This window comes from Acipenser ruthenus, chromosome 1, assembly GCF_902713425.1.
Source record: "Acipenser ruthenus chromosome 1, fAciRut3.2 maternal haplotype, whole genome shotgun sequence".
NCBI lineage: Eukaryota > Metazoa > Chordata > Actinopteri > Acipenseriformes > Acipenseridae > Acipenser > Acipenser ruthenus.
The window spans coordinates 24,928,425-24,955,545 of record NC_081189.1 but is presented as its reverse complement, the minus strand read 5'-3'; the positions used below and the strand labels follow the sequence as shown (position 1 = coordinate 24,955,545).

Sequence of the window (27,121 nt, the reverse complement as noted above, 5' to 3'; positions counted from 1 at the left end):
CACAGCTGTGCTTGATGAGCTCTCGATCGATTACGTACTGTACTTTCTTCCAAAAGCATAAACAAAAACACAGCCTCCATGCTGTCACACAAAACCTCACGCTCTGCATGTAATGATGGCCCGAGTTCAGTGGTTTGTTTAAACAGGGAGTCACTCACTTCAGTAGTGAAAGGTGTGTGTGTACAACAAACAACCACAGCCAGTGCCGTTTGTAAATACGGTTGTCCAGCCAACTGCAGTGTGTGTACATAGTACTAAGTCACCTTGAACAGAATCATTTCATGTCCGATTTTGGTACGCTGCAATCAGGATCTTGTTTAGTCCGATTTAGTGGATGATCCACCTGTGGTGGTTTATCTTATCTTCTGGTATGCTGCAACCAGGATTAACAAGTGTACTAACTTTAGTCCAAACAAGTGGACTAAACCTGCTTAATCCGTTAGTTAGACGCAGCAAGTGGACTAACTTTGGTACGCTGCAATTGACCAAAACTGGTTTACGTTTTCTCCCCATTTCCTCATCCACTAAAAATATTATATTTTCGTGTAAGTATTTTAATTTAGTTTTTGATCAAGCTAGTAGTTTGATCACGCCCAGCAATTGCCACAATAATCAGACTTTAATTGCCCAACATAATCAGGTGATAATGTGTTTGTGAAGTGACAGAGAACCACGTTTGAACGCTATTTGATCTTCTGGCGTCTAAACGTCTGCTGTATCATAGGATACAGTGTAGGGCTGCTTATTACAATGTCAGAGTCAAAATAAAACTGCATTTTAATCAAAAAATTGTGTATTTCCTAGAAAATAGTACCGGGAAAATATTGAATAATAGACTGGGTATAAAATCGGGTATGAATCAGTAAAAATAAAAATAAATAATAATAAAATAAAATAATAATAAAAAATAAATGCAGAACACTACATATACTGTACTTGCACACATAATAAGTAGCTTTGTCTTTTGTTTTTGGATCAATAAACATTATCATTTAATACTTGTCTTTTTTTCTTTTCTTTTTAGCGGCAATAAAGGCATTTAAGGAAGAGAGAGAAATACAGTCAGAAGGCAAAGACACTCAAGAGGTTCCAAAGCTAGAAGACACTGTACAAAATACACAATCAGTTCAAGAAAAGGATCACTCAGAGGACCTAGAACTAACCCTATCTGGAGATACTGCAGAAAGCATTAACCAGATAACTAAAACAGAGCATGTTCATAGTCTAGAAAGTAATAAAGATACAGATAAGACTGATGCACTGCCTGAGACAGTCATAATGCAGGAAAATGCCAACATAAAAACCTCTGTAGGGAACACTTCAAATGCCATTTCTCAGAGAAAATCACCACACAAGAAAAACAAAACACAACCTAAACCTCAAAATGAAGCCAGTGGTACAATAATACAAGATAAACATGAGTCACAGGGTGAAGAAAGTGAATTAGAAGAATCAGATGAAGAAGATAAAGAATATTTTGACGACAGTACAGAAGAACGTTTTTACAAGCAGTCATCCATGTCTGAAGACAGTGGTGAGGATGATGACGATTTCTTTATTGGTAAAGTTAAACAAACAAAGAAAAAGAAAAGTGACACTAGCCTAAGACAGGAAAAAGGGAAAACAGAAGCCAGGAAATCTGAAAAAGAAGATACTGAGGAAAGCAGGCACATGTCAAACCAAAATAAATTACAGTCTGTATTTTGCAATTCTTTATCGGGATCAAAAGTATCAAAACCACTGGAACAAAAGAGGTATGATTTTGTTTTTTGTGTGAAGGCTGTGTTCTGGAGAGTGGTGGTGTGGATGATGAAAAAGCAATACTTAAACACAGAAATAGAAGGACTTAAGTCTTAAGACTTGTAATGTTTGTTTTACTGCATCCCAAACATAAGTGACCAAGAATTACTATCTGGTTGCAGTAAATAGCCACCTGCGATGTCTGCATTTTGCAGTTCTTTTTAAAGACTTTATTACCATATTTATTTACTGAAACGCAGTGATGGTAACAAGTTTGTGAAATGTTCAGGAATGTTTGAAAATATTTGTACACTTGAACACTGTCCAGATTTAGTCTTTTGCCACTACACCATTTGAGCCCTTCGTTCTCATTTCAACATAATACATGGTCATTCCTAAAATGCTGACTGATGACAAATCTGTTTCAAGTTCAGTCAGTTTTAACTGGTGATTTGAGCACAGCTTCAGCAATCTTGTTATAATTTACAGTACAGTCGGCGCCGCCTAGTCGAGATACTGATAATCTGGATTTCTGCTTAAATAGGATACAACTCTGTGAGGAGGTTATTCCCAATGCTATTTATGTTTAACTGGGACATTACTTTGTTTAATTGGGATACAATATTTTCAGATGATGAACGGAGATTGCTTTTCTGAGCAAGAGGTTTGCGTAGCGCAGTGCAGTGAGTACGTGATTACACTGTGACTTCCGTAAACCACGTTGAACTCTTGAAGGAGCTGGAGTCTCCTGTGGTTTCTTAGGCTGCAGTTGTAAAGAAAGCTGGCGTGTCAGTATCACCTTGTGATAGATGTGATTTCATTCTTTTTCATTTCATGTAGAAATAAAAAAACAGCGATTTAATTTGGTTTAGGAATAAAAAAAAATAACAATTGACTCGTGTTTTTAAATGATGCATTTAATCACAATGTGATGTGATTTCATTATTTTTCTTTTCATTTAGAAACAAAAAACTGTGACTAATGTCATCTCAAATGCCTCTCGTTTTAATTGGTTCAGGATATGTATACTTCTCCCGAAGCGTCCAGATAAAGCGGCACCGACTGTATTTACCAGAGTTCTAATTAATACGACTGTGTGCCAATAGATCCAGTAGAAAATTAGAGAAGACTCAGAACTGTATTGACCTGTTGAGAATAAATGCATTATGTTGACCATGGGAGTGTTCTTTTTTTTTGCCATAAAATTACTATTTACAAGGTTTTACTTTGGTCAATAGTGTCCTGTAACTACTGAAAGCATGGAAAAGCTAACATTTATAAGAAGCTAAGTGAATACAATGTTTCAGCTGATTACAGATAAAAAAAAAAATTAAGAAAAATAACATTTGGACATTTTGTGCTGTACCTTGGCGTGTAAATATATTCTTTCAGTTAGATATCCATTTTGTTTTCCAGGAAGTCTCAAGGAAAGCCTCAAGTGAACAAGGGGTCAGGTATGTTAAGCTTATACATTTTGTTCCAAAACCTCTTAAGCCACAATAAAACTTTATTTTTCTGAGACTTTAAAAATTAAATAAAAAAATCAATATAATCACAAGGGATACTAGGAATCAGTTTGCTGTGTAATAATACCAAAAAACACTGATTTTTCTATGCTGTGGGAGATTTTTTAGTTTTACACTTGGAGAGGGTCAAAAAACATGAAGGCTTTTTTTGTTAGTTTGATAACCAAGTCAATACAATATTCATATTCAATCATAAATTTATGTAAATGTACTAGAGTCCAGTAAAACTGCTTCCGGTGTACAACGCTGGATACTAAACAGGCTGTTTAAAGATGCTGAAAACTGAAAAATCACCCCTAAAGATCGGGTCAATGAGTCCAGCTCTATTTTAACAATAGCCATCCGGATGACAAAGACTACCTCGGAGATTATATATATATATATATATATATATATATATATATATATATATATATATATATATATATATATATATATAATATATATATATATATAAAATCATTACTACACAGAAGTATTTGTAATGTTTAAAGTAAAATGTTAAGTTTTTTTATTTTATGGATTGATGGCACTGGTGAGCTTGTAACTTCCTTGAAAGTGTACCAATAAATGCTTTTTGTGTTAACTGTTATTCAGTAGTACTGTGTGGGTATCTTTTATAATGTATAAGGAGGAACTCAATTTTGGCCTTTTTATTTTAATTTCAGAATAACGCAGATTTGTATTTTATTTTCTTATTGCGGAAAACTAGTATCCCTGATAATCACAATTGAAGTATTGTATGTCATTTTTAAAAGTAAATCATTAAAAAAGGGAAAGATAGTGTTATGTGTTTTTCCTATTGAATGGCACGTTATAGGAGGATAGATATCAGTTGTTTGTAATATTACTTAAAATACTTAATTATATAGCACATAAACTTCTATATAACCTTTGCAGGATATTATTTAATGCACAGAGTGCATTAATAGTTTTAAAGATTACAATGCAGTAACAGATTTGCATGGTGTACATAAACTAAATAAAAAAAAAATGTGGTGTAACAATTGAAGAACATTTTCTAATCTAATATTTAAGAGCTATGTTGATTTTTAGTTAAATTTGACATATGAAAATAGAGAGTAGACTTTCTTGTAATAAACTACTGTATAAACACTGGAGCCCATGAAACATAGGGCAACGTTTTTGGAAACGTATTAATACAATTGTTGCCATTTTTAATGCCATAAAGCAAACAAAATGTCCCCTGCAACAAATTGCTTCAAAAATTGCAGCAAAATTGTAGTGTCAACAATTGGATAACCTTTAAACACATAACACACAAAACTATTATCACACCTTCTAGTTACTTGCATAGACAAAATACTGGGTGCCATTGTTAGTTTTTATTTTTTAGTGTGTGTTCATAAAATATTACTTGGTGGAATCCATTTTTATCTCCTGTATAATATTGTAACTGGAGACATTTTATTTGTTTGTTTTGTGCTGACTCATCCATAACTAAAACTATAATCAATACAACTAATCAATAAAACTAAAAGTATGTTTACTTAACTTTCTAGTCTAGTGTTACCTCCATTTGAGAAATGACTATTCATTCATTGCATCAACTAAACTTTTGTTTCTGCAGCTGTGTTAAACAGACCCCAGTTTAAGAAGCAACTGCCTCGTGCTGCTGCCAGTCGGCAGTTCACAAGTAAAGTTCCACACGTGCAACAATCTCTCCATCCGTCATGGGAGGCAAGCCGAAGGCGGAAAGAACAGCAGGCCCAAATCACAGCATTCCAGGGGAAAAGGATTAAGTTTGATGACGACGACGACTAATTCTTGTGTATAACTTCACTTGAACTGGGTAGAGTAATCCAAAATGACATGCAAAGTGTAACTAAAGCAAGTTTTCAGTGTTTTAAGTAGAAATCTTTTTGAGCTCCCACATTTTGTTTCTGTACGTATGTATTACTTTGCTGAACCTTTCAGATACTGAGTTCTACACAAATCCTAAATTATTTAGAATTTGGTGAGTTGTCATTCTTTGTATATTGTACCTTGTAATGTGAGCCGTTACTGTTTTAAGGTTTATATTGCAATTTAATGAAGAGATATAAACTTTCCTCATATTTGTTCATTGGTTTGCGTGTGTGCCATTGTTGACATGCTTATGTTATTTGAGGTTGTTTGATAGTACGTATAGCTGATATATAATGCTCCAACAAGAACACCTTTCACACCTGAAAGAACTAGACAACCCGTGTTAACAATAATGCGTATGATACCTGACTTATGGGACACACTGTACATTTCTCAATATTATTATAAGCAACGAAGTTCATCACATTTTGTAAGCACCTGGGACTATAATGGACTACAAGGCAATGCAAGTCCGTGTGCCATCTTGTAAAATGCTTAGCTACAGAGGACATCTGAGCATTGCTTGCCATGTGTAGCATATTTACATACATAGACACTTAATGTGAACTACGTTTTTCAGTTTGTAGGCGTAAATATAGCAGGACATGTAAAATGTGTTTAAGACAGATTAAATGTTAAAGATAAAGATTATTTTAACTGTTTGTGCGTTGGGTCTGAAGAATGAAACATTTGACTAGCTCATTTGTCGTCATGGACGTATACTAGTAGATTATATCTAGGCTTGCTCCTTTCCAACGTTTATTTTTCAGGAGCTCACAAAATACTGTAATAAAAGAGTTTTTTAAATGACTCGAGCAGTATGTTTCCATGTATTCTTTGTATCTGACACGAAGCTGGATTTGTGGTGGTTGTAGGTGTGTTTCATATATACAGATAATAATTCAGTATTATCTGATCTCAGCTTTCAAAAGGGAAAATACAGGTTACTTTTAAAAAGGTTAATATATTTCAGTTATTGATTCATTGCAAACATTGGGTCTGATAGGCACAGTATCCAGGTAGTGTGTAGGGCAGCAGTGTGGAGTAGTGGTTAGGGATCTGGACTCTTGACCGGAGGGTCGTTGGTTCAGTCCCAGGTAGGGTACACTGCTGCTGTACCCTTAAGCAAGGTACTTTACTTAGATTGCTCCAGTAAAAAAAAAAAAAAAAAAAAAAAAAAAACTGTATAAATGGGTAATTGTATGTAAAAATAATGTGATAACTTGTAACAATTGTAAGTCGCCCTGGATAAGGGTGTCTGCTAAGAAATAAATAAATAAATAATAATAATAATAATAATAATAATAATAATAATAATAATAATAATAATAATAATAATAATAGTGTAAGAACATATGCTATATCTCCCTACATAGTGTGATCATTTATTTTTTTTTTAAACAAGTTTTCAAAACTGAAGTGTCACAGACAACGAATGGAAGTAAGAGGAATGCAAAGGAAAATAACTCAGCCAGAATGTACAGCTATACATTGTATGAATAACCCAGGGCAAGTCCTCCAGGTACAGTCTTGATTTTTTTCAAGTCATGTAAATAAATTAAGTAAGTGCTCAAACTGTCAGCAGTTGCTTAAATAAAGTTCCAAATTTAAAGGACAACATATCCTATCTATAGTCCATTCACAAAAAAGGTAGCAATATATATGCTACCCCAATGTAAGACACAAAAGTATATAATTTGTAGAAAGAGCAAAGGTACATTGAACACTTCACTGTTTATTCAAGTACATTTTTCATTAAAGATACAGGAATGTAAAGTAAGAATATGAAAGGGCAATAAGAATACAAAGCTACTATTTGTAAATGTCATACAGGAGTTATATAGCACCCAGGTGATAAATGTACAATATTATTTTTAAATGCTACAAAAACAAGGAAATAAGTATTTTATCTACAAAGCTGCAACATTTAGTGGCATTTAACTTTTACCTGCACACTAGTTACAAAGAAAATTGAAATCAAGTTCCAAGTAGGCTAATAATTAGCACTTGTTTTTACTTAACAGTAAGACACTTTAAAAGAACGTTTATTGCAAGACTGGACGTAGCCACTGCATATTCCTGCATACGTGGACTACATAGTTTACTGCCTGGAACTTGTCCAAAAAACTTTTTTGGTATTTTGCATGAGGATATGAAACCCTAGTATGTGGTCCCATATAAATGACCTCACATTACATTTGTATATTGAGTGAATAGTCACATAAATATGTTGCTGATACAGGCAGTTTGTTTTTTTTTTTTTTTTAAAAAAAGAATCCTCAGTAAAGGCCGTATGAAAGTGGTCTTATGTCTGTTAAAGTGGTGTTCTGACCCCATTTAAACTGCACAAATTGTAGGTTTTAAATAACCATCGTCATTCGGTGCATGTCAAGTATGTACTCTTAATTGAGCCAATGCTGTATAACTGAAAATGCTACAGTCAATTTAAAATGTGAGTACACTTTGGTCAGCTTTGGTTATTTACAGACTTACATTTAACAATGAATGCTTTGACATGTAAAAATAAAAAATAACATTGTCTTTTGCAAATATCCCAATGCTGTATTGTCTTCTAAATGTTGTTTATGTCCAGAGAAATTGTTTGTTGTTTTTTGTTTGTTTGTTTGTTTGTTTGTTTTTTTTTTTTGATGTGTGAGCTAATACCACCCAACTCTACAATATCTAAAATTCAGGCTGTTTGAACCACAAATACTCATTTTACTGCAGTAGCTTAAAATCCAGTTATAGTGTTTTGTTACAAAAAGCAGTCCTTGTGCAATTAAAAAAATGTATATATCCTGGCATTCTGGAAATATCAGGCAGTTTAGATTTTCATTTCACTTGTTGGCACAGATCCACATCTGTATAAATTAGTACCTGAAAATAAATGAGAAGTTGTTTACTCATCAAATCATAGCTAGTCATCATCACATTTTAAGGACAAAAATCCAAAATTACAAAGTAAGGCTATTAATTTTGAGATGTTACGCAACTAAAATGTAATAGCATTACAGAGCCATTTAAGGTGTTTTTACAATGCTGTGTTTAAAATAAGACAACAGGCTTCATGGATTCCCAACATTAGAAACATTTATAAAGTTTACATTTTATTAATGTGTTTGTGCAGCATTAGTCTTAGGTGCAGCGAAATACAAACTGATGGGTTAGCGTTTGATGCAGAGATGGAATGCTATTTACCCTGAAGCAAGGCAGCTGAGTTATGTGACACTGCGTAAGTTCTGGATGATGCAGCATTGTTACTGAAAATGCCAGTGAGATACTTAGCATTGTATACTGCAGCTTTAAACATTGAAAGGGTCTAGATTTTCCTAATCCATATTATCGTTCCTGTTAAGTATCCTATTTTGTGTGTTCTGTATGATTCTCTCATTTAGTTCTAGCAAAAAATTGCTTTGAATGATTCCTCAAGGCTCATTGTGGTGCCGTGATGTGGGGAAGCATTTTGGCCTTGCGCAGGCCTCACTGCACAATGCTTCATCTATGGCTTTCAATGACCAAACTTGGCTAATGTCTCCCCGCTCAATCTTTTTATAAAACACGTTTGCTGGAATAGTTGGCAAGCATGGCAAATAATGATCTAAGGGGAAAACAACAGTTGAGAGTTGTATGTTTATCCAGGTCTATTTCTTTCTCTTCCCCAAACGTATACTTCAGCGATATATATTTGTAAACAATGGCCGCTTATTGCTGAAAACGAGTTATGTTTCCAAATGATGTGGAACCCTTGCCAAATGTGTACAAAAAACAAACAAGTATAAGTAAGGCGTAAGCTTGTATTATTTAATTATAGACAAAATAGCTTAATACTTTGTGTCTTGTTGAAGATTATCTTTTTTTTTTTTAAACAGTCAACGGATTGCTTCGGTGGGGCCTCCTTTTGCCTTGATAATCTTGATCACTGCCAGAAACCACCTTGGCATGAAGTCAGTACAGCTCGAATGCAATTAAATCGGTCTACTGCAATTTGATCTTCATTCTAGGCTTCTTTGCTACCACTTCATTGACCATTTATTGCCAACAATCTCATAGTTATTCCAACAAGAAGCCTCCTCTTACAAAAAATAAGTATCTATATCCTACAGACCCTCCTTTTTCTCCACCATCAGAGACCCTTTTGGCTGCACACAATATGAATGTTCAATCTCTTGATTGCTTTCCAGTTACATCTTTGGATAAGGTTTCTGAGTTCCCTGATGATGTTTAATGTTCTCATTGTATTATACTTAGATCAAAGCGCCATCGGTTTGGCTGCTATCTTGGCCAGTAAATAGCTCTGTTGGAATATGTGGTGTGACAGCAGAGACATAGCACATGGGTGCACGGGTGGGTGTGTGTGAGAGTTTTGTGACTGGTGGCCATCTTGGTGAAGGAAGCTGGAACGAAGCTGGCCACCCTTGCACAGCTACATGGCATTGTTTAACTGTTTAATCGTTTGATTAATTGAGTGATTGTTTGAATGGAAAAGTGTGTAATGTGGCCAGGTGGTGATTGGATGGAATCAATCAATGAAGCCCCTGGCCACATGGTATAAAAGGAACAAAGGAATGTTAGTTGAGAGAGAAAACAAAAGGTAACACAAGAGATAGCCGAAGCTTGGGTGTTCTATTTTGTTTGTTTTAAGACATTGTAGGGTTTTTGTTTAAACCTTTTGTTCCTGTTTTGATTAATTTTGTTTAATAAAAGTGCACCAAGGCACTTTACACTGAAGTTCAGTGTTTGGGGTTTGCTATTTCTGCCACTGATCAGCCTTGACCGCCCACCACTACGCCACAGTGGTCTTCTGTCAAAAGCATAGAATACTAATTTTACTATGGAATTGTGGCCATCAAGTACATCCAGGCATTATCTTTATATAGTCTAAACTCCTTTTACTTTTTATAAAAAAAATATTCTTAACTTTCATAATACACCAATGTTCATAGTTTCAATGCCTTGTACATTATTCCCTTGTATAACCCAGGAATCATGTCCACATTTACATGCTGCATTAGGATAGTCGCATTTCACAGGGCTTCAGTGCCTTTTTTCTCTTTCAATAAATTCCCGCAAAACAGATACACTGTATGTGCAGAGTCAGTAAATTTTGCTCATAACATAAATAAAATAAAAATACAATATGATACCTTTTTAGAGTTTAAAATAGGGCATTAACATAGGCAAGCATTTAATAGCATGGAAATATTAATAACAATACATTCAAATAAAAAAAAGAACTTACGCTGAAAGTCTGCAGCCTGATGTATATGCATAATGACCTGTGTAGCGAATGTCACATCGTACAACATTATTTGAATAATCAGATTCTGGTACCTGGTAGCTGGGATTCACGCTAACCTACAATTAGAAAAAAAAAACAGGTGTTAGTTGTGAGTAAGTGCACAATGTTACAGTATATACAGCCATGTTAGATATTAAAAGGTCACAAACCTTAAGTACATAGTTGCCAGGCTTTACATCTGTGATATCAATCCACTGGCAGTCAATGTCAGCATTATAGGTGTCATAACATCCTGGACTCAAACCCTGCACAAAAGAAAAAAAAAAAATATATATATATATATATATATATAATGCTTATTATATTTATCTTGTCTTCTTTTAAATCACTTCTTTTTTTTAAAACTACTTGGGTGGGAATGACATTTTGTGCAGTGCTACATACCATTAAAACAATTGCTACTGTATAGAGCATCATAATTAATCCACTATGTACGGCTGGGATTACATTTTAATCATGTGGTACGTTTATTTGCAGTTTAGCCATGTGGAACATCTAAATGTCAGAGCATAGTCATATAAATGCAAAAGTCATGATTTGCTGGACTTTTCAGAGGAATTCTGCCAAAGAAGGACATTCTAACTTAATAGCACACTGACTGGTTGCAGATGTGTGCAATGTATTGTGACAAAAAACAGTAGCAGTGGCCCCAATCACAGAAACTTTCAACAAGACACACCTTTTTTCACTCACACATTGCACTGGGAGCTACATTGACCATTCTCCCATTATGTGACTCAATGAAAGAGTTTATCAGTGTTCACTTTTGGAAGTTACAATAATAACAATAGAAAAGGATCTCATGTTTAAAGGCAATTGTCTGCAGAAAACCACACCTGTGTATGAGATGTGCAAGCATAGCGTCTACGGTAGCCATAGTCACATGAGCTGTCTTCAAGGCAAAAACTTGCTTTATGTCCTTCAGCTACTCTTCTCTGTGAATTGGCCTCCAAGAAGTCATAGTGGCTGAATTCATCCATACTGTGGTAATGTCTATTACACATAAACAATGATTTATTATTATTAGAAGCCATACAAATTATTCATTCTTGTATTCTTCATCATAACTACTGGAGGATATTCAGTATTATGCTATTTGTTGTTTTCAATGTGTTTTATACTTCTAGTTAATTTGTTAAATCTATAACAACTATACCATTTGTAACACAAACAATACTGTTACCAATGAACTAAGTCTAAACCTTAACTAGCCAGTCACACAGTTCAGTGGCCCAGCTGTATTCCTAACAATCCACTTGCTTTGTAGTCTAAGATATTGAGGCAGACTGTGTTCTGCAGTAGCTATTCGCTGAATGCCATGTCCACTCAAAGGCTCTAAACAAGCTGGTGTACTTCATAGCTTAGCAATGACCTTATCATTTCAATAATATTATTGCAATCTATCAGTAAGGTGCAAACAAAAAAAAATCACTTGCATCATAAACGTGTTGCCAGGCACCACTGATGTGCTCTTCAACGTAGAAACAAGTATGTTTTTCTAAAAGGATACCATGGTTAATGGTTTTGCTCATTTTGAATTTATTTGCCCTATTCACAAAGCTTTAACTCATGAGTTACACTTTTTTTATTTTTAAATATCTAAAAAAAAAAAAAAAATGAAACAAATTATGAACAAAACATTTTTTTTTAAATGGCTCTTGAGTTAAAGCTTTGTGGATATTGCCCATATCAAGTGTCCCAGATGTTTTCCCCAGTTGGCTTTATGACTGCATTCCACAGAGTGAGGTGGCCAAAGAAAGCAGTGCATTACCTTACAGCTGAAGTATTTGCAGAAATACTGAATGTGTTTAACTTACTGGTGACAGCTGTGCCATTCCCATGCATAGCGTGGTCTGCTTGGCATGAAGTCTGCTGTTCCTTGGTTCTTCACTCTCTGGGGAAACCTCAACAGCACACGCGTATCATAATCTCTTACGGAGTAAGCTGAACTGTCAACCACAGAAGGGATACATTTATTATTATTATTATTATTATTATTATTATTATTATTATTATTATTATTATTATTATTATTATTATATTCAAAAAAAAGAAAAATATAAACTTCAAATATATAGCTTTTAGCACCAGCAATAGACAAAATAGCCAGTGGTTGAAGTTAGGTGAAACCAAAGGTTCGGTTTACTTCTGAGCATTGAATAAAGAGAATATGCCATGATGCCATCACAGAAAGTTAAAGCAACGTTCCAAAGCTCCCTGAAGGTTATACCTTGAAAGGCAGTTTTCCTCTGCCGCACATCTCAGGTTGTACATTGACATTTTCTGTATATATGTAGAGGCTTGTATATAGTAGGGGTCTGGCACCAAATCTGGGAGACCTGTGGATTATACATTTTACAATGACTGTTAACCCTTTGAAAGAATCGCATATCTGTGGACTTGTTTTTGAAGGATTTAATATTACAAATTAAACAGCCATATTTTCTCACAAATGTACAGTGTACTTTATTACATGTTTTGATCAGATGCTGAATACAATACAAGTACTTACCATACTGGTGATACCTTGTCCCATACCCTGGTCTTTGCCTTGGTCGGGGTCTTTCATATGTATCGTAGTAATTATAGTTAGGATTGTCATCTGAAGATTTGTAAGGGTTGTAAGGATCATCCCCAACCATTCTATCCTCTGGCCTTAGATTGCTTAGTGGTGGGGGGTTCGTCTCTTCAGTACCATTGCCCTTTCCAGTACCATTGAAACCAGCCTGGAACCAGTATGTTGCCCCTGGCCTTGTGCCAGAATGATTTTGCCTGCGTGCACTGTTTGAGGTTCTCGAGTGCTCGGTCCCTGCTGTGTGGTTCGGGTTACTTATTATGATAATAGGGTTTGGAGGTGGAAGCTTGGCGTTGGGTTCTCTTCTTCTCGCTGGCTGGTATTCGGATCCGTGGCTCAGCAAACTGAAAACCCTACCGTTACTCTGCCACTGAATTTTCTGCCTAAAACCTCCTGTCGAAGGGGCATTTCCTCGATTGGTGTGGAGCTGCTGTTGTTGGCAATAAACAACTTGTAAAAGACAAGTCAAATAACAAAAGAGGATGCATCTATAAATTATCGCGTTTAAAAAGAGTGTCTTCATTTTCGAGTCAAAAAAGTTTAAGTGAGGAAACTTGCCTAATAGAAAATATAAAACTAGCTTTTATATCCTCTGTTAAAATAATTATTTTTTATTTAAAATAAATATATATAAATATACTGCATTTCTTAAAATATTATTTTTTGTAGAAAACTGCATCCGAGCTATTCAGGGAATTTTGAAGTTTAAAAAAAAAAAAAAAAAAAAAAGTCTTGTAAAAAAAAAAATGCAGATGAACAAGCGCGCTCACATCTTCCTCTTGCTCGCTGGTGTCTGGAGTGAAGGGAGGAGGAGAGGTGGGATTTTTAAAGTTTCTGGCACCGTTGCAAAGTTACACAAGCTCTGTTCTAGCGGGCATGCTCTTATTCTGTCTGTTCACGTAATAGACTGGAAACGTGAAGTCGGACAGATCCGCAGATCTTTTTCTTTATTAGAAAACGCCCCTTCTGGTCTGTGTTAACTACCGCTCTTTAAAGAGAATGGGGCCTCATAATATATGCACAGCATTGAAATACGAGAGGCTACCCCATGGGTAATCGTTTTCTAAGACTGAATTGCATTTCTTGTGACCAGTAAATCACATGTATCAGTTGTCATCATAAAAAAACAAAACTTAAATAAGAATTAACAGACTGTTCAATCCATTCTAGAATGGTGCAAGCCTTAAGCCCCATTCTAGTATGGGTTGGGTTTGGCTAAAACATGCTAGTAAGACCAAATCCCAGAACGTATTGGATTCTCAGTTTGGAAATCCGATCAAATGAACGCCGTAGCAAAACAATGTGTTGATAAATCCCTTCAATGGACTTGCAAACAGTATGTCGTATTTCTCAATAGACAGTATTCAATATTTAACAGCTAATTTAAAAAAAAAATGACATCTTAATGTTTAAAACCAGATGTGTTTAAATTCGGGATTGTGCCTTGTGAATCTTTAAAGCTAATACATCTCAATATCAATTTAAAGTAGGGGTTAAACAGATTGGCCGAACAAGAATACAACTTACTTTTACCCACCCGTTTACTCAATTTTTTTTTTGTCTGTGTGGTGTTTTCATAGGACAAATATAGACTTAAAAAAAAAAAAACGATTTTACAACGTATAATTTTCTTTTCTGAAAGTGGGAACTCCCTTTAAACAAATACAGTATCTTCTTTCCAACACATCCTTACCTTAAATGCATGATTGTATGGGTAATGCAAACTGTAATATAAACTGTTAATGATCTATATAATTAATAATCGTTCTTCGTGTTTCATAATCTGTTTTACCACCCTGTTGTAGAGAGTTATTATGTGTGGTTAGAATGTTTACTCTAAATGCAGGCTTGAGCATTTGACACGTGTGCAATTTGGGAATTATTTAAAACACACCCATGATACCGAGTCTAGTGATAAGGAAAACAAAGTGATTTTAGGTCATCTAAGAAAAGAAATGTGTTACTTTTAGCGGTGAAAGAAAGAAAGAAAGAAAGAACTGCTTGTCTGATATGAGGTCACTCGACGTTATTGCAGGGTAAGTCCTACACAGCGGCAAAACACTTGTGAGTTTCCAGCTATCCATTTGAGATGCTGCTAATTGAAATATAATAACAAGGCTTCTGGGATTTAAAAGCTAGTGAAAAATATTACCAACTTTAAAACTAACAATAAAAAATAGGTAGCCTTAAGAATACGGCATCAGCATAAAAAACTGGAATATACCTGTCTAACAAATACGTGAGAGCTGCACGGCGTTCCGTGTGCCTGTGGCGCCCCCTTGTGTTTTCTTATTGCAGGTCTTATCACACACTGTATGATAGAAGTCACTGTCTCATTGTGAATCGGACCTGTAAAAGCCACAACCCATTTTGTATCATTATGTTTAGACATTTGTTGTGTTTTGATACTTTTCAAAAATATTTGAACACGTCCAAGAGCAGGATGACCTGTAATTATATTGACGACTTGTATTAATCCCGATTACAAATACCATACGAATATAATTTCATTTTACATAAAAAAATCATTTTCTGTACACGTGCGCACGAAGAGCTCAAAGTGTTGTCCAAACACACACCTATCCGTTAGTGATTATACAAAACAATGTAACAACAAGAGGACATGGTATATGATCCAATTATCATTGAGCCAGAGGGGAGCTGGAATACGTTTTTATATGAAATTAAATCATACAAATTAAATAACTAATAAGTTATTTTTAATGTATTAATATATAGCTTTTTTTAAATACAATACATTTTAGAAACCTATACATTTGTGTTATAGTATTTCCCTAATATAATTAAAATATGTACACTGTAAATTAAATCATTTTCAAAATACATTACGTTTTGTAAACCAAACCATATATCTTTCAATTGTATTTTAAATGTACCTGAATAAGAAACATTCTACATAAATCCAGAATACAGCCTTCAAAGAAGAGGTGGCAAACTGTTTCATCAGAGTTGTGGTAAACAGAGCAAACTACATCAATATCTGGGATTTCTCTTGGTTGGGTAAAACCTATGTAAAATGTTGTAATATCACTATTTTATTTTAAAAGTTAAAGAATATTTTCCCCAATTGTCCAGACAGCTTTCCAGTATCTTCAAATCTAGCATTCCAAAATGGAATAATGGCAGGTGTGGATTATATTTTTGAAACTGTTGGTTTATGAACCTATTATTACATTTGTACTCCGTGAACTTAATGATAGGTTGAATCAAGAATGGAAAGTGTTGCTGTGATGCATCTAGGCCACTCCCCTTGAGAAGCATTATATTTATAATCGGTTTGGGAATAGCATTTCAAACAACAGCATACTCTTCTGAAGTACCCTAACAGGAACGTTTTATTTCTCCATAAATGTAGCATTTGAAAGAGGAAACCCATGATCACCCAGTAACTGTTGAACTAAGATAATATTTCTTTCAACTCGTTTTTTGTTTTAATAGACTTGTTTTTGTATTTTATACTCCAAATTAAACACTTACAGTATCCAAGAGAACGCTGATGAAACTTTGATAGCTTTTTTATAGCCTAGGTATTTTACACACATCGTAATCACAATGTAGGAGAAGTGTATAGGTCATGGAGGCAGCAATGAAGTTTCACATAGAATCGGGATTTTTTTTTTTTTTTTTGCCATTTCAGTTTTAGAGATTTATTTTGACAAAACGCACTATGATTTTTTTTTTTTAAATCACCTTCTTTTGGCTCTACCTGTCTGCATCCAAAAAAAAAGTTTGCGTCAGTTTGTTGACGGTTGCTACGAGACGCTGAAGATAACGCCTTGAAATCCTAGGATAATCTATGTGTTGCCATGAGACGTAGCTCTAGCATTGGGACAGTCTGTGCGACAACAGTTTGTACTTGAAGGATCTCTTGTTCTTTTCGTGTAATATATATATATATATATATATATATATATATGTAAATATTGTTTTATTTCCAACAGATGTAAACGCTTAAACAGGTAGGCATAACTTGTGTGTGAATGTGTGTTTGGTTTTCTAAAGCAGGATATTTGAATACATTAATATTGCAGAGTGTATCGTATAGTACACAAACAGCGAAGAAGTGTGCTACCAGGCAGAATACATACACAGAATACATAAAACAGAGCATTGCAAAGCGTCGTGATAAAGGAACCGGCTGTTAAGCAGACACAGTTGTAAATTCAATTTTAAGAAGTTACAGTATCTTTTCCTTCTTTGTTTCAATGTGCAATTACAATTGTTACAATGTAAGTCAATGCATTGTCTATGTATTTATTTATTTTAGTATTAATTTAGATCCCTCGTTGTAGTTACATGAACCTACATTTTGCTCACAATGGAGTCGTTTTGGAAAACGGAACTGACAAAAATATGTTTAGATGGATTACATTTAAGCTGAATATCAAGAAATGGCAACTCTGGAAGTGTTCATTTAAAAAAAAAGAAAAGAAAAATAGACTTGTTATCGCCCCCTGATGAAACACATTCACATAACATTACTAGTTATTGGAAAAGATCTAGGAACCATTATTGACCGGTAACTGTTGTTCAAAGACAGTTATTGTATTTGTATATTTGAGAAATGTATTTGATAATAAGCACAGGGAGTTTCTTTGCCACCTCATTTTAGAAAGATAATTCACAGAGCAGTTCTTCAGATTTCCTAAAAGCCTCTTGAAAGAGTTAGTAGCTTGAAATTATGTTCTTGTTTTCAATTTTTCTTTCTTTTTTTTTTTTTTTTACTAAAAAATACACTTTGGCTGATCTGGCCTGTGATACATGCATTTGGCAGGCAACTAAACCTAAAGAGCCTCTCTGAACCCATAGTCAAATCACCTTAACACTTCCTAAAGAAAATATCACTTGAAGCTATGCAAGTATGTGCAGAATATACCGTAACTAGTGTTTCTGCATACTTATATATCTGAAACAATCCTTTGTATAAATTATTATAACATTATTTCTATGCATAGCTAGTAGATATTGTTTTGTGTAACCAATTTCTCTTTATAAAAGGTGATCATGTAGCTGAATTTCATACTGAGGTCTCCATTCTCGAAAACCACAAATTCCACTGAAGCCTTAAAAGTATCTGTACCAAATACTGAAGCTTATAAGTTAAGGGATACCTAAGCAAGACCATAGGTTCCCAGAACACCATTAAACTTTTATGAGAACACTTTTTTGTACATGAAGCATAAACAAAGCTTGTTAAGGTGCATTTAGTGTTTTTAATAAGGTCAAAAGGTTGTCTCTGGAAAACATTTGGAAAAACTATCACAGACACCAGCTTCTGACTTAAATTACATGCCTTTTCCACCTAACCAATTACATACGTTAGGAGACTCCACTTTACAACCTAAAGAAGGTGCTAAGGCAATCAACACTGGTGAACAAAAGAGACTAGCAAGACCCACTACTGCATTGTTAATCAGAAAATCAAGTGAATCGACCATGTCTCAAAACAATCTCAAACACCCCGTGATACCCCCAAAAAGGCCAGGCTTTAGGGTCTGTTATATATGTGGAAGGGAATTCGGCTCAAAATCAATTGACATCCATGAGCCAAAATGCCTGGAGAAATGGCATATTCAAAATGAGAAATTACCAAGGAATCAAAGGAGACCAGCACCTCAGAAACCAGAAGCCCTGTCTGCTGGCAGTGCATATGATGTTGAGGCTATGAACGAAGCAGCATGGCAAAGTTCAAAAGCTCAACTTCTTCCATGTGAAAACTGTGGCCGCAGGTTTCTGCCTGATCGTCTCGCTGTTCATCAAAGGAGCTGTAAACCAAAGCCAGGTGCCTTGGGACCCTCGAAAACACCAAGTAGTACCACCCTGGAAACTTTGTCCGAAAGCATTTCAAGCTCGTCTCAAAAAGCACAACCCAAACCCCGAACCTTAGTTTGTTACATCTGTGGAAGGGAATTTGGGACACTATCGCTTCCGATCCATGAACCAAAATGCCTAGAAAAATGGAAGATTGAAAATGACAAGTTATCAAAGAACCTTCGCAGGCCTCTCCCACAAAAACCGCAAGCCAATCAAACAGGGGGGGCCACAAGGGAAAAACAAAATGAGGCTGCCTACCAGAGCTACAAGGATCAGCTTCTACCCTGCTCTAACTGTGGCCGCACCTTTGCACCTGACAGGCTCCTTGTCCACCAGAAGAGCTGTAAGAATAAAACTACTGGTCTCAGTGTCAAGACAGTCTCCCTCACTAATGAGGTGACAAGTCAGAATAATCAAGGTACCATCAAGAAACAAAATAATGGAACCTCCTCCAAACAAGCTGAGAAGGTATAGATGGGTTTAACTTCATACTTACAATTATTTGTTGGGAAAGGGGTGGACGATGTTTGTGTTTGTTGCTTATATCTCTTTATCTGTGTTTTGCATTCAAAAACTGTTATTTCTTTTCTGGTAGCAGCAAAGTTGATTGCACTACAAATCGTGGAGTTGTGGTGCATATTATTTTGAAACATTAGTAATTAGTTCATCACAATGTGCTTGTGGACTGCTCTCACCATTCCTACTGGGTCTTCTTATTCACTTATTTTGACCAGGATGTTAAAAGGTAGATGATGAACATATTATGTGTTCAAGGGCCTGAAGGGCCCATAGCCTACTTAAAATGTAACCACTAGGGGTAGCTCTAATACCATAGGAACAACAAATAGTCTGTGTATCCTGTGCTGTTCATTTCTAGGGTCTGCATGGGGAGTAGATTGCTGTTCATACATGGTGATGACTGATCATTTCTTTAAAAGCAATGTTTTCATTCAATTTAGACAGTTAAGTATAACCATTTCACCCATTTGAAAATATGGATACAACTGCTAGGATGTTGTGTCACAGAGCTTTAGTTTCTTCTTCTTCTTCTTCTTCTTCTTATTTTTTTTTTAAGCCAGCAATAGTAAGACGGCCAGCAACTGTTGTTTGCTACATTTGTGGACGGGAATTTGGATCCAAGTCTATTAGTATCCATGAACCACAGTGTTTGAAAAAATGGCACATTGAAAATAGCCAGTTGCCAAAGAGTCTCCAAAGAACAGAACCTAAAAAGCCTGAAGTGAGCGTGGTCACAGGTACATATATTTCAATTCACTTTTATTTCTATTTACTTTTAATTAACCAGGTGTTTTGTATAAATAAATGTGGCTTTTTAATTAGCTGTTTAATAGCTTTCATTTCAACAAGCCACCATGGTATTTCCAGGCAGTGTAATTTACACTGAGGATGACTACATGTATGTGATTATGCATTAGTACCACAATATCATTTTAATACAAATAGATGTCCTAAGAGTATACAATCCAGTTCAATTGCTGTTCAATAACATATAAAGTATTTCCTACTTTACTACAAAATCACTACAACTGACAGATGTTAAATCACTCACAATAAGGTCTCGAAACCTTGTTCAATTCTGTAGAGTTTCACACTAGCCAGAAGGTCTGGTCTGAGAAAAAAGTAGGAGGCTTGTGGTCCAGTGGTTAAATTCCCACCTCAGCCACTGACTCATTGTGTGACCCTGAGCAAGTCACTTAACCTCCTTGTGCTCCGTCTTTCGGGTGAGACGTAGTTGTAAGTGACTCTGCAGCTGATGCACACTTCACACACCCTAGTCTCTGTAAGTCGCCTTGGATAAAGGTGTCTGCTAAATAAATAAATAAATAAATAATAATAATAATAATAATAATAAAAAAAAGTATTGTATAAATATGGCTCTCGCTCTCTCTCGCTCTCTCTCTATAGCTTGAAGTGTTTGTAGAAAGCAAACTTGTTTTTGTAAGTTGTAGTTATAGCTCATTGGAGTTTATGTGGCCCATGGGGTTCAGTTCAAAAGATTTGAAAAAAAAAAAAATAGTTTGAAGTGTTTAACTACTGGATATCACTTGAAAATATTTTCCACAAAGAATACAGTATCCTTGTCTGCAATAAAAACTGATACTGTTTTTATTTACATTTTCTAGCTACAGGCTTCTATGATCTTGAGGCACAAAACCAAGCAGCCTGGCAAAATGCCCAGGCCCAGTTGGTGCCTTGTGATATCTGTGGGCGGACTTTCCTGCCAGACAGACTGACTGTCCACCAGCGATCTTGTAAACCTCGAAAATAAACTTGTACTACCACATACCCTTGATGAGAAATTATACAGTAGTTATTAAAGATGGATGGAAGGAAAATCTGGAAGACATAAACTGTCTTGCACATTCTGAGTTTTTTTTTTTTTTTTTTTTTTTTTTTGTGTGTGTGTGAGACAGCTGTGAACATTTACAGAATTTTCCCCATTTGGCATTTGTCAGCAATTATGTCATCAACTTACTTGTTTAACTTTGCAGTTCAACACAATTTATGTATTCTTTCATTGACTGAATCATTTGAAGTTTATCTTATGGGCTTTTTTTTCTAAAGATTTCTACAGTGTGTTAAATGTTTAGTTAATTGGTACTGATTTTTAAAATCAGGTATATATAACAAGTGGCTGGTTAACGGTGGTTAAAGAAAAGGGCATGTAACCAGGAGGTCCCTGGTTCAAATCCCGGCTCACTCAAGGACTCACTGTGTGACCTTGAGCAAGTCACTTAACCTCCTTGTGCTCCATCTTTCGGGTGAGATGTTGTTGTAAGTGACTCTGCAGCTGATGCATAGTTCACACACCCTAGTTTCTGTAAGTTGCCTTGGATAAAGGTGTCTGCTAAATAAACAAATAATTCATTAATAAACAAATAATATAAATACTATTTTTAAAAAAATAATGATTATGTGGGACTTATATTTAATGTATTGTACAGATGTGGTCAATATAAAAAGGACAACATATCCAAGGTAAAATTAGACAAATATTTTGGCTAGTGCCTTCAGCATGACGGACTGCAATAAATGGTGTCAGTAACATAGAGCCCCTCCCCCCCTCCAACAGTATGCATGTGTCATTACCATGAAAATGTTGTTTCCCATGACCTACATCTACTGCATTATTATAGCAAATGCTTAGGCATGCAATTGTTACATCAAAGTAAGAGAAGCAGTTGCCAGGATACAGCTTTCAATAGTTCACCCACTTAGGCGACAGTACTGTAATAAATAATGAGTGCTTTCATAGTTCTGATTTTGATGAAACTGGATAGATGTATATCCTGATTGTAATGTAGAGTATGTGTAGATGACTGGAGTACTAGCCACAGACCAAAGATCTAGACAGTATTTGGTTTGTTCACAAAACTGTGGAATGGATTAATGATTGACCACCAAATTCACCTGGTTGGTTTGGAGCAGTGGAATTAAGATGAAGAGTATTCAGACAGTGTTTTTCCTTTGTTATAGAACCTTTTAATATTTTGACCAAAGCTGTATATTCTATATGTTTGTGTAAAATGGGAGTAAGTCACTTAACCTCCTTGTGCTCCGTCTTTCGGGTGAGACGTAAATGTAAGTGACTCTGCAGCTGATGCATAGTTCACACACCCTAGTCTCTGTAAGTCGCCTTGGATAAAGGCGTCTGCTAAATAAACAAATAATAAAATGCTGTAATCAAAAGTGAAATGATACAATTAAAACCAATGACTTTGTTTACATTTGACATTGATGCTACTATACAGCTATATTAGTATGAAAGTATATATGTAACAGTGCTGTATGTGATAACATTACCTTAATAAGTATAGAAGACTGTTAAATCTATTGTTTTATTGTCTCCATGTGCCAAAAAGTTCTACACTAATTCACTTTACCATCCTTTAAATGTACTTTAAAAAATACACAGTAACACATCTCTATGTACAATAAGACTGTATTGATTTTTAAATATCAAAATAAACATAATCCTATTTTATCACTACACTTCATTTAGTGTTTTTAGTATGTTTTTAATTTATCAAAGAAAAAAGATTGACTTTTCTAATTACTATGTCAGACTCAGTCTGCGATAAGATGTAACATTGCACTTCAACAAGCAGCAGGCTTATCGTTTATCGTGTTCACTCATATTTCATACAGTAATTAACAGAATACAAACAGAAGAGATTAAGCGTGGGGACAAAAACATAGGAACAGCCCATACCTACACTTCCATGAGTTTCATTTCACAAATAACTCATTGTTTACACCTCAGATATACAAATAAGCTTTTTCACTGCCGTTAAACTTACTGCACACTCCCCTTTAGAGCGGTACTGTGTAATAGCATCTACCACACAGTGTTTCCTGCTGATATGAGGCTGGAGTAGCTGCCAGGATCCCTGCAGCCAGTGCCTTGCAGTGCTTGCTCTGGGTCAACAGCAAGTTCAGCTCCATGGAACAAAGCAAGCTGGCTCTTAAACACATGCAACTTTTGAACTGATTGGCTAACACAACTGAAACGTTGCCTTATGGAAGCAGATCCCTATTCCAAATATACCCTCCTACTGTATCTTTTTCATTATATCTATGCACAACGATGATGATGTTGGAAAATAACTGGTCTATTTAAAGGAGCAATAACCATACTCTTAACCACAAAATCCATTATTATTATATCCTCAATAATTGTCTATCTGCAGTATAGTTAAAAAAAAACTTTTTTATTTTTTTTTTTCCACATACTGCAATATAGATTAAAGGTTTCTGTCCCATGGAACCAATTCAATTGCTGTGTTGTAAACCTGTCTTACTACAAAGTAAGGATGGGAATTTCCCATAAAATCGTTTAAGTACTCGAGAACTACAAATTCTGAATACTCGAATGCCAGTTCAATTACAAGCTGAGTAAAGCTTGTGGCTTATTGATTTTCCTTTTGTAATTATTCTGGTCATGTATAATAGACATAAGAACATAAGAACATAAGAAAGTTTACAAACGAGAGAAGGCCATTCGGCCCATCTTGCTCGTTTGGTTGTTAGTAGCTTATTGATCCCAGAATCTCATCAAGCAGCTTCTTGAAGGATCCCAGGGTGTCAGCTTCAACAACATTACTAGTGAGCTGGTTCCAGACCCTCACAATTATCTGTATAAAAAAGTGCCTCCTATTTTCTGTTCTGAATGCCCCTTTATCTAATCTCCATTTGTGACCCCTGGTCCTTGTTTCTTTTTTCAGGTCAAAAAAGTCCCCTGGGTTGACATTGTCAATACTTTTTAGAATTTTGAATGCTTGAATCAGATCACAGCATAGTCTTTTTTGTTCGACTGAAAAGATTCAATTATTTTAGCCTGTCTGCATACCACATGCCTTTTAAACCCGGGATAATTCTGGTTACTCTTCTTTGCACTCTTTCTAGAGCAGCAATATCCTTTTTGTAACGAGGTGACCAGAACTGAACACAATATTCTAGGTGAGGTCTTACTAATGCATTGTAAAGTTTTAACATTACTTCCCTTGATTTAAATTCAACACTTCTCACAATATATCGAGCGTCTTGTTGGCCTTTTTTATGTCTAGATGAAGACATTTCTGAGTCAACATAAATTCCTAGGTCTTTTTCATAGATTTCTTCTTCAATTTCAGTATCTCCCATATGATATTTATAATGCACATTTTTATTGCCTGCGTGCAGTACTTTTCTCTATTAAATGTCAGACAGCAATACATAAACCTTCTCAAAGTATGTAAAAAGGGCAAACAATTAACAAAGCAAGGCCAAGCATTGATGCTTATTTTGTGTGTTTGAGTTCCCTGTCTCACCCCTACTACAAATGTCTGGCTTTAATCAGACCACATGATGGAGTAAGAGATTAGATTCCAAGAAGCTGCGGTTTTACATTTTTAAATTAAAGTGTTGTGTTTGAAAAATCTAGATCTAGATAAAATTGTCAAAAACCAAACTAGAAAGAATCAAAAGTGATGAGGTAAGAAAATAGATTTTTTAGCTGCGGTTACTGCCCCATCAGTGGTAAGGTTTGTTGATAGGTTATCATTTTTAATTACACTATTGTATAGATTGCTGAACTGATTAAAATTATACAATTGGAAAAGATTTTTGTACCAGCAGATGTCAGTACAACCACTTTTTTTACAGTTTAGGGTTATGTGCACAGGTTTTCAGCTGTATGGACACTAATTTCCTCAGTTTTTGAAACTTCACGTTCTATAACATTTTTCCACATTTCACCTGGGGAGTGAGATTGTCCCTACCCATTCAACACCTTCTTTTCTGTCATTAACTAACCAGCTGCTTCCAATATTGACCTTACTTGTAATATGTTTTGACCCTAAGGTGAAATGACCTAGGAAGTGAAACTATAACAGACTTCCTATAAGGTCTGCAAACTGATCACTTTATTTAACATATTTTAGAACCTGATGCATGCTTCAAAATGAAAATACATAATTTCTATAAACTGCACATTTGGAACATACATAGAACATAGAAGTGGACAGCAGGTATGGTTTATGGAAGTATTTTGTTACTGTAGTTTAAGTGAAACCTGTCTATAATACAGTAACTGGAGTAGCTGATTACAGGAACTCAGAAAGATGTGATGTTTTAATAATTAGAAACATGTATGAGATATACTAATGTCATAGAAACTACCAGATAGTTTGTGATCTGTATCATGTACAGTGAGAGATGGCCAACGAAAGACTAGGATACTGTGGATCCTATCATGCCACTAGTTCATTTTCTGGTCAATCATGAGAACATAAAAGACCTAACAAAGTGTTGAGAACATCTTTCTTTTTAGTACGAAAAAAATGGGTAGCAATTGCTGAAAAATGTAGCTTCATATAAATCACAGTATATGAAGGAATAGCAGTTCACAAAGCCTCAAAACTAGGTAAAATATTACGGCCAAGTTATGGCCAAACAAAATCCACAAACAGATCGCTTAAAGATCACAGAATTACAAGTACTGGCAATGGCAAAAGATTTGTAATCAACGCTGCACAGCTCTACAGATGCAGTAGCACACTGGTACTGCAGTGGTTTACGGTATAGTCTTTCATACATATGTGAGAATACTGTATTTCAAAGAGGCTCTGAGATACTGCTCTAACCTCTTGATGTTGAGGTGCCGGCTGAACTCCAGCTTGACCAGCTAAGGAAAGCCAGGCAGAGCCATTGCTGCTCACAGGAAGTGAATTGCTGCATGGTAACAGGTACTATTTTGCAGTCATGCCCTTACATCTGGATGCAGCTTATAAATCAGGATTTAAAATGAATAGATTTACAAGACAAAACAAAACAGTATACATCACATCTTTAAATACACAGATCTTGGGTTTTAAATTGTGCAGGAACTATTAGAACAAAAGTTGCTTAACTGAAAATGGTTATGCAATGATTTTCAAAGACCACCAGCATTTAAAAAAAAAAAAGTGCTGAGGAGCTTTAGCGCCACAAAGTGTATATCCTAATGTTCAAATGAACTGAAATGCCCTGCTGCCCAAGTTACAAATGCTGATTGATGTTAGATCTGAAGAACTCAGAGGGGCAACTGATTAATCACCATTACATACAATTATTTCAAGGGAGTGATCCACACAGACTTTCTGGAACCTGGATCCCACAGTCCACTCTATTAGACTTTTGTATAAAACAATAATGTCAGGAGCATTGCTGATATGAAGGTTCAGTACAAACAGTATGATTTCCCTGTCTTTCCATTAATTACCATGTCCTGCTATGTGTTTAATAATTTCCTTCTGGTATTAAGTAGATTCATTATCTTATATGTTCTGTACTGATGTTTTTAAAATATTAAATACAGAATTAGAACATCTATTTTAATCTATTAAACTGATTTGAACTGATTCATAGACAAAACTATCAATAAGATCAAGTGGAGGCAATATTTCTTCTTTACTTTCAGTAAAGAAGAAAAAAAAGACCTCATGGCCAACTTTCTTAAAAGCATAAAAGATAATAAATATTTGGTGGTTTTGACAGACCAGGTCAGAAACAGGGTTAAACCAGTTCCTCTGAGAAAAGCCACTTCAAAGGCAAGTCTGAAGATTCTGGAGGAAGAAATATATTGCAGGTGTTACTACTTAAAGCCACAGACACCAGATTGTGATGGAAGTAGACATGTTAAATAGGGAGAGAACATATTCAATGCAGATCCCCATATAACCCCCAAGACTGACTTAACAAAAGGAGTGATCTTGTGATAAAAAAAAAAAACTACAG

General features: G+C 35.2%; 3 protein-coding genes across 4 annotated transcripts in view; 2 read left to right on the top strand and 1 right to left on the bottom strand.

The window, feature by feature from the left end:
* The window catches only part of LOC117408326 (serum response factor-binding protein 1), a 49,642-nt gene extending 43,697 nt beyond the window's left edge, over nt 1-5,945 (top strand). Inside the window, exons 6-8 of the mRNA XM_034013221.3 lie at nt 1,025-1,754; nt 3,157-3,194; nt 4,858-5,945. Of these exons, the coding sequence (XP_033869112.1) occupies nt 1,025-1,754; nt 3,157-3,194; nt 4,858-5,051 (962 nt within the window). The 3' untranslated portion in view covers nt 5,052-5,945. The remainder of the gene's footprint in view (nt 1-1,024; nt 1,755-3,156; nt 3,195-4,857) is intronic.
* A 1,426-nt stretch (nt 5,946-7,371) lies between these two features.
* On the bottom strand, nt 7,372-13,964 carry LOC117408559 (protein-lysine 6-oxidase-like). Its single transcript, XM_034013650.3, has 7 exons — nt 12,947-13,964; nt 12,665-12,773; nt 12,252-12,383; nt 11,271-11,427; nt 10,584-10,679; nt 10,375-10,490; nt 7,372-8,012 (listed from the first exon to the last, which is right to left on the bottom strand). Exons 1-7 carry the CDS (start codon nt 13,530-13,532, stop codon nt 8,006-8,008), a joined length of 1,203 nt encoding a protein of 400 aa, XP_033869541.1. The 5' UTR covers nt 13,533-13,964; the 3' UTR covers nt 7,372-8,005.
* A 2,240-nt stretch (nt 13,965-16,204) lies between these two features.
* LOC117409009 (zinc finger protein 474-like) lies at nt 16,205-22,858 on the top strand. 2 transcript variants are annotated; one of them, XM_034014507.3, is made up of 3 exons: nt 16,205-19,312; nt 19,920-20,100; nt 20,989-22,858. In XM_034014507.3, the coding sequence occupies exons 1-3, from the start codon at nt 18,320-18,322 to the stop codon at nt 21,132-21,134; spliced, it is 1,320 nt and encodes a 439-aa protein (XP_033870398.3). In that variant the 5' UTR covers nt 16,205-18,319; the 3' UTR covers nt 21,135-22,858. The 2 variants fall into 2 exon arrangements, with proteins under 2 accessions (XP_033870398.3, XP_058878503.1); XM_059022520.1 differs by lacking the exon at nt 20,989-22,858 and having other exon boundaries at nt 19,920-20,647.
* The last annotated feature ends 4,263 nt before the right edge of the window (nt 22,859-27,121 follow it).